General features: G+C 32.3%; 2 protein-coding genes across 3 annotated transcripts; both read left to right on the forward strand.

Annotated features, from left to right (window-relative positions):
• Positions 1-576: 576 nt before the first annotated feature.
• On the forward strand, positions 577-4,758 carry LOC110646632 (serine/threonine-protein kinase PCRK1). 2 transcript variants are annotated; one of them, XM_021800131.2, is made up of 5 exons: positions 577-1,135; positions 1,834-2,275; positions 2,766-3,026; positions 3,359-3,481; positions 4,003-4,758. In XM_021800131.2, exons 2-5 carry the CDS (start codon positions 1,895-1,897, stop codon positions 4,516-4,518), a joined length of 1,281 nt encoding a protein of 426 aa, XP_021655823.2. In that variant the 5' UTR covers positions 577-1,135; positions 1,834-1,894; the 3' UTR covers positions 4,519-4,758. The 2 variants fall into 2 exon arrangements, with proteins under 2 accessions (XP_021655823.2, XP_021655821.2); XM_021800129.2 differs by having other exon boundaries at positions 690-1,135; positions 1,857-2,275.
• Positions 4,759-7,967: 3,209 nt separating this feature from the next.
• LOC110646626 (OVARIAN TUMOR DOMAIN-containing deubiquitinating enzyme 10) lies at positions 7,968-14,258 on the forward strand. Its single transcript, XM_021800126.2, has 11 exons — positions 7,968-8,192; positions 8,779-9,100; positions 9,187-9,347; positions 10,181-10,254; positions 11,931-11,985; positions 12,135-12,209; positions 12,325-12,398; positions 12,490-12,538; positions 12,950-13,034; positions 13,454-13,510; positions 13,839-14,258. Exons 2-11 carry the CDS (start codon positions 8,809-8,811, stop codon positions 13,898-13,900), a joined length of 984 nt encoding a protein of 327 aa, XP_021655818.2. The 5' UTR covers positions 7,968-8,192; positions 8,779-8,808; the 3' UTR covers positions 13,901-14,258.
• The last annotated feature ends 330 nt before the right edge of the window (positions 14,259-14,588 follow it).

Raw genomic sequence — 14,588 nt, forward strand, 5'->3', positions numbered from 1 at the left:
TATTTATACTTATTTTATGTTTAAATTGTTGAATTTTATTTGGACTTTAAATTTGAGATAAAATGACGAGAAAGATATAAATTAAAATTATAAATAGAGGAAAATTTTAAAAAATAAGATAATTAGATATATTATTTAATTATTAAATATTTCTCTATTAATGTAAAATATGATAAAGCTAATGAAAATATTAAAAATTATTGATAAAATTAATAAAATTAAAATAATTGGTTAAAATTGATTATGGACATTTTTATCAGGAGTTCAATTGTTTTAATTAAATTTATTATTTAAATTAAAAATAATATAAAATTTAGGATCAAAATGATAAAATAAAATATTTGATTAAAATTAAAAATGCTTAGAAAAGTTAGGTTTTTTTTTATCATTTAGTCTTTTTATTTTATAAAATCATGAATTTAAATTATAATAAGAAAATAGTAATAATATTCTGAGTGACAGTAACAAATTGGGTAGCTGCAATGAACATCTGCCATAATCCAAGAGCTGCAACAAGCAAGGAAGAGTCTAGCCATTTCGTTGGATGAAAGTTCATTTCAATTCTAAAGAAAGACACAGGATATGGTTATATAATGAAATCCAAAATTCCATCCAAGACCAGATTGACTTAGATGACTCGTTCATCCACCTCATCAAAAACTGAAGCCTCTTGGACTTTTCTTCCCCCCTTCCACCCAGACCCCCCTCCCCTACTCCTCTCTCTCTCTCTCTCTGTCTGTGGGTTGCAACTCATTTTCCAAGGCCCCATTCACACTTGGATGCCTAATATTGGATTTAAGGTTGTCTTTATATTGGTCATTGGATGATTTATTTTTATTTATTTTTCTTATTTTATTTTATGGGTCTCATTTATTTTGGTTGGTAAGCTGACTTCCAGCTCCAGCTGCCGTGTAAGAACTTCCTGTAAATCATAGTATGCTAGTTTTTCTATAGCTTTTTCGAGGTCTTCTTGTGGCGTTTGGACCAACGGGAAAACCTGTGTTAGAAATTTCTTTGAGTTGTGTTTATTTTGTTAAGCTTGGGAAAATCTTGCTGCAAATCCAACTTCTTGAAGTTGTCGATTTTGTGAAGTTCAGAAATTCAATCGCTGCAAATCTGACTGGCAAGATTTAAGGTGAGTTTTTGCCATCTCAACCACAAATATTTCCTTTTTTTTTTCTGCTTGTTTAGTTTAGTGGTCTTTCCTTATATGGTTGCTATTATGGTGATTGGTCAATGATCATGAGAAGTAAGAAAATGTTTTCTTCACGATAGATGGTATCAGCTTGAGTTTTGATTCTTGGTTTCATTTTATATGAATCTGGATTCAGAAAGATGGTATCTGGAAATTGGGTTGCTAAGGAATTAAATACTTTGAGAAAGAAAGCTGATGAATTGAGCCTGTAATCATTGATCCTCTCTGTGTGTTTGTGTTTTCACCCTTTAATGGGTTATTATTGCAATTTTAGGTAAGTTGCTTGTGGGGAAACTTGGAGCATATCAACCAAGTCACTGAATCTGCCTAAGATTAGAAATTAGAATGAGCACTTTTGTTGAGAATTGAAGCTCTTTTGGAACCCATTTCATGTTTATTCTTTAAACAATCCAATGAACTTTTAAAAAGAGTCAAATTTGGTTTCTTATTAATGCAAACAACAAATCTATATTCTTTGTTTTTAAGCTACCATGTCAGTCCTATACTTCAAAGGACTTCAGCATTAGTAAAATTCCCATTATTATGCTTTGCTAGAATCTCATATTCACTTATCAAAGAAAAAGTGCTAATATATACTCTTGATTTCCAAAACTTATTAAATTTGTCAATATATTAAGGTTCTCTGTCTCTGGATCTACAGTGAAGAAATTGGTGAATGTGAATTTTGTTGGGGGGGCTATGAAGTGTTTCTCATTTTATGTTGGAGACAAGAAGGATGAATCAAAGACTACAAAGTCTGTCTCGGTTCAATCCATGAATTCTATGTTAACTGATCGTGAAGTTGGGAGATCTGGGTCTGAATTGAATTCCCAAAATGTCTCAGGCACCAGCACAGAATCCATTGGGAGGCCCTCATTTGCTAGTTTGTCTCAAAGGCCCAGCAACCTCAGAGTGTTCACAGTTTCTGAGCTTAAGTCATCTACCAAGAATTTTAGCCGATCTGCCATGCTTGGAGAGGGTGGATTTGGTTGTGTCTATAGAGGGTCTATCAAGAGCATAGAGGACCCAACTAACAAGGTTGAAGTTGCAGTGAAACAGCTTGGTAAAAGAGGGATGCAGGCAAGTCTTCTTTCTCATGTTATTTATGTTTTGGAAGCTTGTCATTGATGACATTTTAAAAAAATATCATGATCCCTGTTATTAGTTATGTTAAGGATGAACATCGTTCAAGGTGAGTTTGATGTATTGTTGAGAATGAAGAATTCGATTTCATCCAATTCTCAAGTCTTAGGGTTTAGTGATAATGCATTCTCCAAATTTCTTTCAATTCAAATTGTGCATTTAATATATTTCCTAATCTGATGTAATCTATCTAGCTTAATTTACGGCAGATAGCTTTCATATAAATGGCAAATTAAGCAAGAGTCATCACTGAAGTTGTTAACTTTGATGGAAGAAGAGTATATGTTTCACTAAGATGACTGCACAGTAATCCTTATTTGGCCTGTAATGTTAATTGGCCTTATTTGGTGCTTGCTATGTTATTGGTTTGACTACTTGGGCCAGGTTTTATGCTGCCTAAACCTTAGGTCCACCTTGTGTTTGGCAGGGGCACAAAGAATGGGTTACAGAAGTGAATGTTCTTGGAGTGGTTGAGCATCCAAACCTTGTCAAATTAGTTGGCTATTGTGCAGATGATGATGAAAGAGGAATCCAACGTCTTTTGATATATGAATATATGCCTAATGGAAGTGTGGAGGATCATTTATCTGCTCGATCAGAGGCGCCTCTTCCATGGACCATGAGGTTGAGAATAGCCCAAGATGCTGCTCGTGGCTTAACATACCTACATGAAGAAATGGGGTTTCAGGTACTTCATCTTTCATTCCATTTCAATGCATTCAAGATGTGTTAGTAGACCTGAAATGCATTTCAAACTTTCAAGATTTCATTTCAGTTGGCCCCCCAATCCCCGGCCCCCCTCCTCTTCCATCCCTCAATCCCCGAAAAGAGGTAGAGAAATGGGAAAAAAACAGTGGAACATGAACCTTTTTAAGGAGTAGAGGAGTCGGGAGAAGGTGTCGTTCAAAATAAAACATTTTGTAAATTTATATTGCATGTATGCTATGTGTGGGTAATCTATTATAAATTTTACTAACTCCCACTTTTATTTCTTTTCCACTTTTCTAATAAATTTCACAGATCATCTTCAGGGATTTCAAATCTTCAAATATCCTTTTAGATGAGCAATGGAATGCTAAGTTGTCAGATTTTGGATTGGCTAGGTTGGGACCTTCAGAAGGATTGACTCATGTTTCAACTGCGGTATGTTTTTGTAATATGATGTTACTAGCACATGATATTAATCCCTTTAATTAGTGCCTACTTAAAACACATTGGTGTACAAAATGAATATAGAAATCAGACCTTCTCTAGGATGACATTGCATAATATAATGAAGGAAAGACAATCTTGAAAATCTCCCTCCTGTGTTTTTACTTTGGTGGGACTATTATTGGAACAGTCTTAAGATATGGGGTACCATTTAAAATCTCTCAAATGATTCCAATCCTAGATTCCTGCATTTTGATTTTTCTTATTCAGCTATGCCTTATGAAACTGCATAAAAGATGGTTCAAAATAAATCTCTTACCTTTGTGTTTATGTAGTTATTATTCATGTGATCTGAGCGCAACAAATAGATAGCTGAAATAACTTGTCTAAAGATATTATACAGTTCAATACTGCTTGTACATGTGAACCAGCAGAAACAGTTTACTAGCCTGAGGACTTTAGTTGGGCTCCTTCTTACGTTTTTTATTCATGCAATTGGTAATTTCTATCAGGTTGTGGGAACCATGGGATATGCAGCTCCTGAGTACATCCAAACCGGACGTCTTACAGCCAAGAGTGATGTATGGAGCTATGGGGTCTTTCTTTATGAACTTATTACAGGTCGACGCCCTTTGGATCGAAATAGACCAAAAAGTGAGCAGAAGCTCTTGGAATGGGTGAGGCCATACCTATCAGATGCAAAAAAATTCTCACATATATTGGACCCAAGGCTTGAGGGAAAATACCCCATAAGGTCAGCACAGAAGCTTGCAACTATAGCCAATAGATGCCTAGTTAGAAATCCCAAGTCACGTCCAAAGATGAGTGAAGTGTTGGAAATGGTGAATCGAATTGTGGATGCATCATCTGGAACAGCTAGTCCTCAACTTTCATTCCGGAGCACAATGTCTATGGAATCTTCACGGAAAAATACAACAAAAAAGAAAAGAAGTAACATAGATTTGAAAGGTGGGGAAAGTGGTTGGTTTGCTCGGATGTGGACTCCAAAGCTTTTAAGAACATGTTGATTGCAGTAAAACTTCAGCATACGCAGCAGGTAGGTCTTTTGGTCTGTGGATTACTCTGGATAAACTTATATATTGAGGCTAATAGGGTTATTCATGTATTGATTTAACAATAAATTTTATCCTAGAACTTTCATATGGTGTAACTTCTCTTCCACTGAGCAATATTTAAGAGAACTGTAAAGTTGAGAGTCCAGAGAGTGCCTAATTGATTGGAAAATGAAGATGCTAATTTTAAAGAAAGTATTAGTGATCTCTGTATATACTCCCTCTCTCTTTCAATAGATCTTGTATGTGCAGTTTGTGTTAGGAACTGGCGATCATGTCGGAGGAGAAAATAACATTCCAACGAGACTTCAAGAATATGCATAGTATATTGAATAATTTCTTTAGCTAGCTTCGCTGGTTGGCTCACGCGAGAGAACTTGGGAGTAGGATTTGTTACTGAAACTTTGTGAACAATATTTCCTTCTTGTTTATTATCAGAGATGTTTCTTGCTTAAAATATGGTCTTTATCCCCTCTCCATTACCACTTTGTTGAGTGCTATTCAACAGATTTGTCATTTGTTATAAAATATTTTGATCATAATTTTGGATTATTGAATCTTCAAACTAACTTTGGATATAATTTTTTTTTTTTTTAATTCATATTAACGCTTGAACTTGAGATCTTATAACTAAGGATATGTGAGTCGGTTCAGTTTCGATTTTATACCATTGTTGCTAGGAAGAGCAACAATTTGTGTTTTAAACTTGGTTTATATTTGAATTATATCATAACTTTTTATATTCTTTCACTATATATATAATTTAATAAATTAATATAAAATAATTATTAATATTATTGGCTTGATTGGTGCAAGAATTTTCCATAATCTTAGGCTAAATGTGAAATCATTTTGGCTGGTGTTCAAGTTAAAAACTTTATAAATACACAAGTGCTTGTAATTGAAGTAGCAAATGGAAGATGTTTCCCACATTTGAAGGAAGCCATTTGTCCGTTTAAGCTTTTAATATATATGACAGCATATTCAAGTCTGGAATGGGTGGTGGCAAACATTGACTTTTGCACTTTAAACATTTGGAAAAAGAGAAGATTTTGAAACAGTTAAGCAATGGACCAAAGTTTTTTTTTTTTTTTAATAAAGAAAATTAAAAAAATAAAATATTGGAAGTTGGGAATAAAAGAATTGCCTCCCCTCATGGCTCACCTTGCCGGCCTTAAGCTGCGGACGAAAAGCTTGTCACTTTTCTCGCACCAATACTTATACGATAACTAAATATTATCTCTACTTAAGAGTGTAATAAAAATAATAAATTATCAATGATTCATCTCATTTGGTACGTAAATTGTCAATAATTCATCTTATTAGGTGTCACTTCGTATTCGGCGATATGTCTTTTTTTCATGGGATTAAGTTAAATCGTTAACGTCAATCGTTTGGCTCCAAACCGCAAGTCTAAGAGCTATGACCATCATAGATACCACTAAAGCCTTTGCGACTAACTCAAAAACCGATTAATGAATTAGAAGTTAGTTAGTATATAAATTAGATTGGTGTTAGGTATTCAAGTGATGTAGAATTTTGATAACTTCTAAATATTAATATTAAATGTTACCAAACAATATAAATAAAAAAAATAATAATTAAAATATTAAACACTATTTTAAAAATTATTATAAATAAAATTTATAAAAATAAAAATTTAGCTGATGGTAACGGGAGCAAAAAGGCTAAGCAAAAACATGTATTTATTTATTGATACTAAACATTGCTTTTAATAAAATTTGAAAATGACTTCCACATCATTATAAAGTTACATGAGCAAAAGTTTTTTATTTATAAACAATTATATAATATATATAATAATATAGATTCTTTAAATTTAAAATATAATAATAATTAAATTTTAATTTTAAATGAGTTGAGATCACTATATCATAATAAAATTGTTTTTAATATTGCTAATAATTATAATTTAGTTTAATTTTAAAATTATGATATTATCATTGTCTTTATAATAAAATAAAATAAAACTCATGGAAAAAAAATTATAAAAAATATTTTTTATTTTATTGAGAAAATAAGAGGAAAATTAGGTTTAACATAGGTGGAAAAAAAAGGTCATCAACAGTCTAAAGTAGATGAAGAAATAAAGAGGGCGGCTAAGATTTATATGAATTTATGAAGAAATTACTAGTTAATAAAAGGTATATAAAAAAAAAATCATAATGAAAATAAAAGATACGTGTCCAAATGGTTAACGAAACCTCCAAATTTTGTCTAATAAATGCTCGTGGACAAAGGCCTACGTGGATGGGTATCTTTCTTTTCTTTTTTAAGAATAAAGTTTTTTATTCTATTTAAATTTAAATTCAATATGTTATAATTTCAGAAATAAAATTGTTAAAGTTAATTTCTGTCATTAATTTATTTTTTATTTTTTGATAAAAAAATTTAAAAATAATTTTAATATTATTAAATTAAAACTTTAATTTTTTTAAATATGTTAATATTTTATTAATAAATCAATATAAAAAAGTGATATAAAAATTTAATTTTAATTTAAAATTAGACTAATTAATTTTAATTTAATTTAAGATTAATTACTATTCATGCATAATTAATCTAATAATTTATAGTTTTATATATCACGATATAAAATACATCATGAATCCAAAGAATTTGTTTCATAATTCTATAAAATCAAAATTGGTGGGCAGACAATGAATAGAAGGTTCGATTCAAAGTTTAATCTAGGACTATAATTAGTGCAAAACACGTGCAATTATACTTTCATTAACTTAATCAAGTAATCTAATCTTATTCTATAATCCCTAGAAAATAACATTTATAATAAACTAATTAAAGATATATTAAAAAATTATTAAATATTAAATATGATATTGATATTACATGAGCGTGACTTACGCCTAAAGTTGGACTAACTTTCTTCTTCTTGCTTATATGCGTTGGTTTGCTGAGTGGTGGACAGCTCGTTTCAACCTCTTAAACTTTTGTTATAATTTTTAAAATTATTAAAATTTAAAATTTTAATTATTTATTTTTACCTTCTTAAATTCTTAAAATATTATTATTTTAAATATATTAAATAAAATTAATATATTTTAATTATGAACATACTCTAAATAATTTTTAAAATTTTTTTATTATAATATCAATTAATTTCAAAATAAATAAATATAAAAAAATAAAATTATAATAATAATAAATTAAGCAGCCATTTTATACCAAAAATGTTAAATCACAGACGAAAATTCCTCACATTTTAAAAAGTAAAATCCAATCTCAACCGTTCAATTTCTCTACCAATCAAATTATCCACCACAAGATCCCGCCCGACCGATCAACCTCAGAAATCTCTCTCTCTCTCTCTCTCTCTCTCTCTCTCTCTCCTCCCTTTTCTTGAATACGATTTAAAAGAAATTCGACGTTTAACGCCGCGGCAAACAGTATATAACGGAGCGAAACGTACTCTTCTCTCTCCCTCTCTCTCTCTTTCGTCTCCTTGTCCTAAGTTTTTCATCGTTATCTTCTTCTTTACTCATCTCCTCTCTGTAAATATACAGTGTCTTTCTCCTTTTAGCCTTTTTTTCTCTTTATTTTTTTTTTCTTGTCTGAAGATTCAAGTTCTTTGAATCCTAACTGACCAGGTGAGCTCCTTTCTTTTTGTTCAATGATCTAAATTCTTTCTTTCTTTCTATGTATTTGATTCCATAATTGATTAGTTGCTTGAAAAGTATTGTTTTGTTGATTAAAAAAGGTAAAATGATAATTGTTTATTGGTTCATTTCCTTTTAAATCTCTATAATTGATTGTATATTATTGGCTATACATTTTCACATCTTATTTCTGCTAACAGAGACGAAAAGTAATTGACTAATTGATGTGTTTATGAATTTCTAAAGGATTAAATGGAATTTGAAGTAATTGAAGTATTTCATTTTGAAGCATAAGACCCTTTAAGAAAAAAAATAAATAAATAAAATAAAAAACTCTGCTTTTAGGGACATGCTTTTGCTAAAAAGGTTGAGCTCGTTTGATCTCCAGTTTTTAATCTGGTAGTGGGATGCACCTTCAAGTGATCGCTTAATTTTTTTTTCATCGAATCTAATGGTTGACAGCTGACGCACATATGATGCTTGTGGTTTCGTAGCATTACCCTTGTTATTAATGTCTTGATGTGAACCCAATAATATATTATTATTGAATAGTTGAATAAGTTAACCAATTATTCAGGTTTTGGGTTGGAGGGATTGTTCAAAGGAAATGGCTATATATGAGCAAGATTCAGATGTAATCCAATGGGGTCTTCGTCTTCTTGATGGGGACCCACCTTTTTATTCTGGGTATTACGGTGGTGTACCTTATACCAGAGATCATTATGACATATCAGATAGTACAGATGTGGACAGTGATGAGATTATTGCCCGCACGCTGCAAGAAGAATTTTCACAGCTAGCTGTTGCTGAAAACTCTGGATATTCACCACCAAGAGAAGAGCACTTGCAAACATTCATTCACAAGCATGATTGGCATGGCACAGGGAGCTACAATTCAGGTATGTGGTGAAGCTGCTGATTTTACCTTCATTTTTGTGGTTGCAAGTTTCCTTATTTGTCCTCATGTGATGTTTATAATCTGCAGACCATGAGTATAGTCATGAAGATGCAGATGATATGGTTGCTTCTAGTTCATCCTCCAGCCCTGATAATGTGGAAGAGTATTCCTATTCTCCAGAATTTACTGATGAATGTGGACTGGATGGGGAAGTAGGCAAGAGGCTGAATCAAATGATTCCTATCCCAGTAAGTTTAGTTGCTTTTAAATCATCATCGTAGCTTGTTTTTTCCTCTTGGTGCAGCTAATTGTACCCTGCGCTTTTGCATTGTCTTTGTTATTGTACTGACTATTCTCTTAAAAATAAAGTAATTGACTTAGTTAACTTCAAGATAAAAAATTAATACCTTTTTGATTAAGTTTCAAGGACTGCATAATAGAATAGAGATAGGGCAGAGAGTTGGGGTATATTCCCCCAATTCAAAAGTATTTTCTCCAGTGACACCCACATACATGGCTTGTGGGAGAAGCTTCTATATTTATAATGGGCTTTGATTGGGATCTTTGAAACTTGCACTCGTAAGTTCAATGTAATTTTGTAATTTAACATTTCTGGCATTATTGAATTAGACCTGCTTTATGAATGATTCCCTTACTATTGTGTTATATTACGAAAAATCATGATTGTTGGCATGGGCTACAGTTCTTTATATTGTGTGGTCACTTATCTTTGCGCACGGACACATTCAAATAACATTCTTTGATTTATATCGCATATACTTTCTCTCTTCTTCCACAAATGAGATTAAGTAATCTGTTTTGATTTCAAAATTTTTCTCATTAGATAAATCCATGTGTAGCAAGCACTTAAATATAGAAACTTGAATATTAACGTCTGAGCATGTTTCAAGCTCTTATTGAGGCGATAATTCTACCCATGATTATTAGAGTACCATTCAATTATCATTTTCTTTAACTCAAAATCAAAGCACTTGCATGTGCATGTATACATTTTTTTAGTGTATGAAGCCGTCATATCTGTAAATTTGCTTATCCTAAATCTGTCATCCGTTCTGTGCAGCATGTTCCTAGAATCAATGGAGAAATACCTTCAATTGATGAAGCAACTTCAGATCATGAAAGACTTCTTAATAGGTAATAAATTTAAAATTTGTGATTTTCATGAGCATAGTCAACAACTCAACATAGAGCCTATTGAAGACATTTCTATCTTTTGAGTAATTTTAATTTGGCCAAAGTTCCAAATTGGCCACCTAATTTATACTAAGCATTTTATTTTTCCCCTATATTTCAGTTTTAGTATATCAATCCCTTTAGTATTCACAATTGGTTAATTAAGTCTAATTATAACTGTCATTAATGCATGAAAGCATACACCATTAATTGGCAAAAATTAAAATTTCTTTTGGTACAATTGGCATTGATTAGGACTTAAATTTGAGATCTTATAGTCCTAAAGATGACTCCAGTGCCATTAAAGTAAATCTCATTGGTGGCAAAAATAAATATTAAATTAACTAATTTGATAAAAATCAATTTTAAAATTGCTCAATTCTATTTATTAAACTTATAAAATACTATGTTTTAAATCTTTTGAGGAGGGAATTCTAGTTCTAGAACCTCCCTAATTCAATCACCACTATTGCGGGATCCATGACTGATTATCTTAATGTTTATCTCTTACTTTTTTTTTCAAAAAGAAAATATATGTTTCAAAACAGGTTCAAATTTGAGGGTTAAAACCCTAGTAGAATGGTGTGAGAGAAAGGGAGATGGTGGTGGATTTGTTCACCATCATCACTTCCTCCTATCTTTATAAGGCTAACTGGCCGAGGAAATCAAATCCTTCTCTCTTCAATCTTAAGGAACCAATTTAACAAATATCCACTCTCTACTCCTAAGATATTGACAAGCTCCAAAAGGTGCTCATCAAGTTCAACACTAATGGTGGCTGCAAATTTTCATCTTTGAGCTTGGTGGAAATTTAAAAGTGATGGGTGGATATGCGCTTACCAAGTTATGGGATGCACTTGACATGTATGGTAAGAATTCACTTGGAGGAGGTATTGATGATAAATATTCTAATGGAAAAAGTATTGCAGTGGTTGGCAGCTAAGCATGGGTGTGATCTGGTTTCAGTTCTAATGGCTGTGGACCAGACCGAAGGGTTCCACTTGGTTCCAACTCAGTTTTCTTCAATTCAGCTCATCTGGTTCGATTTGGTTTGATCAATTCTGATCGTCAAATTTTTTTATTAAGTGAAACTCCAGTTTAGACACAGAATTGGACCAATCCTGTCAAAATCGGTCTGGTCCAGTTCAAGGTGGTTCTAGTCAAATGGGTTTGACTGGTTATAGTCCAAACCTGGACTGGGCCCATGTCTACTAGCCAGCCATGGCTAAGCAAAAATGATTAATATAAGATAAGTTTTATTAGAGAAGTCTAGGGTTTGTGGGTTTTATCTAGTTTAATGATGCAGTGGGAACAAAAAGAGAAGTAAGAATAGAAACGTTGAAATCGCTATGTGTATTAATATTTAATATTTGATCGACTACAATTGAAAGACAACATTGACTAGGTATGAGTTTAGTGGCCAATATAGACATCTGGCCTTTAGTTTAAGCAATTTTCTTTGGGCATTTCCTGAGACAGAGACTGCTTCTTTACATAAAGTAGAATGATGTAGAAGAGTAAAAGTAATCCTGTCCCATTCTGTGGGATTCTGGTTTAACTTATTTGGTTTTCTTTCTTCATTATGATATGTCTAGTACTTATGTTATATCAAAGCTTATATGTTATCTTTAATCTAGATTACAGGTATATGACTTTTTTGAGGTCAAGGTTCAAGGGGATGGTAATTGTCAGGTTAGTTTTTGGTTGCCTTTTTCTTTTTGTCTATCTTATTCTTACTCTGAGTTAGCTGTATTATTGTTGCTTGATAAGCTGATTTATTAACTAAGTACTGATAAAGCTAAATTCTTAGTATTTACTAGTCTATCTTGGTCATTTTTCAGTTTCGTGCTTTATCAGATCAATTGTACAACACGCCTGATCGCCATAAAGTTGTGAGGCAACACATTGTAAATCAGGTTTGCTTTATTAGTGAACCTTTTGTTATTAATTGAACTGAATTTTTATTGAGTTGGTTACAACAGATGTCCCATGTGACCTGATGGATTCATTTTAATGCTATCTAATCATCAGCTGAGATCTCACCCGGAAATATATAAAGGGTATGTACCCATGGAATATGGCGACTATTTGAAGAAGATGTGCAAGTATTAACACAACTCTTTCTTTGTAGGTAATTATAAAGAGTTTTGGGCTCATTAGGTTGATTCTAATATCCTTCAATTCTGGTTATGCCAGGAATGGTGAATGGGGAGATCATGTCACTTTGCAGGCAGCTGCTGATTCAGTACGAATAATAATGACTCTCTCTCTCTCTCTCTCTCTCTCTCTTGGTTCTGTGGGATGCAGGACCTGGTGATTGAGCCATGACTCTCACCTAAGATTTTCATAGGTGTACCAGCCAGGCTAAGTGTGCTCCGTATGGATTACATGACGTATATTTTTTTTTCTGTGGACGGGGTTCTTGTTTACTTGATCTTTGAATAATGATTGAATTTTTAGTGTTATAAATTGTTCCCTTGTTTAAGTTAAGCTATGAAAATGTTTTTGAGGTTTGGTTAAATCAGCATGCTTGTGTTATATGTGCTTTTTTTAGTTTGAAAACAAAAGTTTGGTATACAGTTATATTTTTTCATATAGTTAGAAAAGTATGGATTCAATTTTGTTCCATTCTAACCCCACAAAGTATCAATTGCAGTATGGTGTGAAAATACTTGTTATGACCTCTTTTAAGGACACCTGCTACATCGAGATTCTGCCTATCAACCAGAAGTCTAAAGGAGGTAATATTGTAATTTTTCCCCATTGTGCAGTGGAAGCTACAGTGACATTTTCTGTGGATCTTTTTGCCGGTTGTATTTGTTTCTGTTATCAGGAAAATCTAAAATTCTTCCTCTTTTTTCTTGTTTCAAATATGTTCTTTTTATGATATCACTTCAAGTGTGTATTATATGGCATTGGTATTGCAGTGGTAATAAATGTCAGAAAAGATTAATCTTATGAATCCTGATAAGATATAATGTTACTGATTAGATAAACATTTATTTAATATGTTCCTCACCCCTGATTGGCAGAACCTTAATAATTTGTGAATATAAAAACTTGCTATATCAATTGTTTTTTGTATTGCTCACCTATAGAATCTCCTTATGAAATTGTTAAAACTTCTTTTTTTGATGAAGAATCTGTGCTTTATGTGCAGCAATTTTCTTGAGTTTTTGGGCAGAGGTACACTACAATTCAATATATTTTCAAGGAGGTAACTTTTACTTCCTTTGCTTCATATTTGTTTCCTGGGAAAGAAAGACATAAATTTAATATTGGAGTCCACTTGGGAGTTAGAGAATGCTTGGTCAAACTTGATAACTAACAAAAGTGAACTTTTATGTGAGAAATACAAATTAAATGATCCTTACATTGCTTTTTTCATTTATAGGTTTGGTTTTTTGTCAATTTTTGCTTCATCTGATATAATTATGGAAGGTGTGATTATGTTTTTAGATGAATAATTATGGAAGTTGTGAAAAATTAGCTTTCACTGTCATCCCTCGGAGCTTGATGCATCTCTTTTCATTGTCTTGATTCAGATACAACTTCTAACGAGTACCGGAAGAAGAAAAAGTGGTGGAGTTTTGGGAATAGGCACTAGATATGGTGAGCTCTCGTGGCCAAACGCCCCATATATTCTTTGCTGCAATGGCTGGTATTTGGCTTGTGCAAAGTCTTCTTGGTGCAATGTATAATGTCCCAATTTTGCGGGTATCCCTAGCATGCCAGATCTTTCTATGAAGAAAGAGTGGAGATCGGAAGCATCATATCTTTGAGTTTTCTGATTCTTTGGATATAAGAATTGAGATGGATAAAGTTTGCATTGAGTTTCATATCTGATTCTCATCGAGTTTCATAGCAATTAACAAAATTTAAAATATGTCAGACTGATGATATAGTTTTGCTAAAAAAACAGAAAGCATCTTTATAATCTATATTTCTACTTTATATGCTGCTAACCATAAGTGTGTTGCAAACCATCAGACTCTGTTACCATTCAATTTCCCGATTGGTGCAAAAGTCTGGAGTTCGATCCAAGTACAATTCATCAATTCTTTGACATTCCAAGGGCTCCCGCTCGAGTAATCTCCCACAAAGGAATGATATTTTCTGGTAGCGAGTAGAATATATAGTCATTGCCTCGAATTTTGAGAAAATAAATCTTGTTGCCTGCTGCTTTTACTGGAGATGGTTTTAGAAAAGATGATGTACGGCTAACGAATAACATTTTGTCCCTTAAAGATTCTACCAGCTGCCACGTTTTCTTGATAGGCATGTTGCTCCTCTTC

The sequence above is a fragment of the Hevea brasiliensis genome, chromosome 3 (genome assembly GCF_030052815.1).
Source record: "Hevea brasiliensis isolate MT/VB/25A 57/8 chromosome 3, ASM3005281v1, whole genome shotgun sequence".
In the NCBI taxonomy this organism is placed as follows: domain Eukaryota; kingdom Viridiplantae; phylum Streptophyta; class Magnoliopsida; order Malpighiales; family Euphorbiaceae; genus Hevea; species Hevea brasiliensis.

What these genes read in the sequence shown, in the direction of transcription:
- LOC110646626 (XM_021800126.2), top strand. Translation starts at nt 8,809, where the DNA reads ATGGCTATATATGAGCAAGATTCAGATGTAATCCAATGGGGTCTTCGT. An exon ending in TATTTGAAGAAGATGTGCAA is followed by an intron (nt 12,399 to 12,489) that starts GTATTAACACAA and finishes TGGTTATGCCAG; the next exon opens with GAATGGTGAATGGGGAGATC. An exon ending in TGCAGGCAGCTGCTGATTCA is followed by an intron (nt 12,539 to 12,949) that starts GTACGAATAATA and finishes TATCAATTGCAG; the next exon opens with TATGGTGTGAAAATACTTGT.
- LOC110646632 (XM_021800131.2), top strand. Translation starts at nt 1,895, where the DNA reads ATGAAGTGTTTCTCATTTTATGTTGGAGACAAGAAGGATGAATCAAAG. An exon ending in TTGGTAAAAGAGGGATGCAG is followed by an intron (nt 2,276 to 2,765) that starts GCAAGTCTTCTT and finishes TGTGTTTGGCAG; the next exon opens with GGGCACAAAGAATGGGTTAC. An exon ending in TGACTCATGTTTCAACTGCG is followed by an intron (nt 3,482 to 4,002) that starts GTATGTTTTTGT and finishes AATTTCTATCAG; the next exon opens with GTTGTGGGAACCATGGGATA.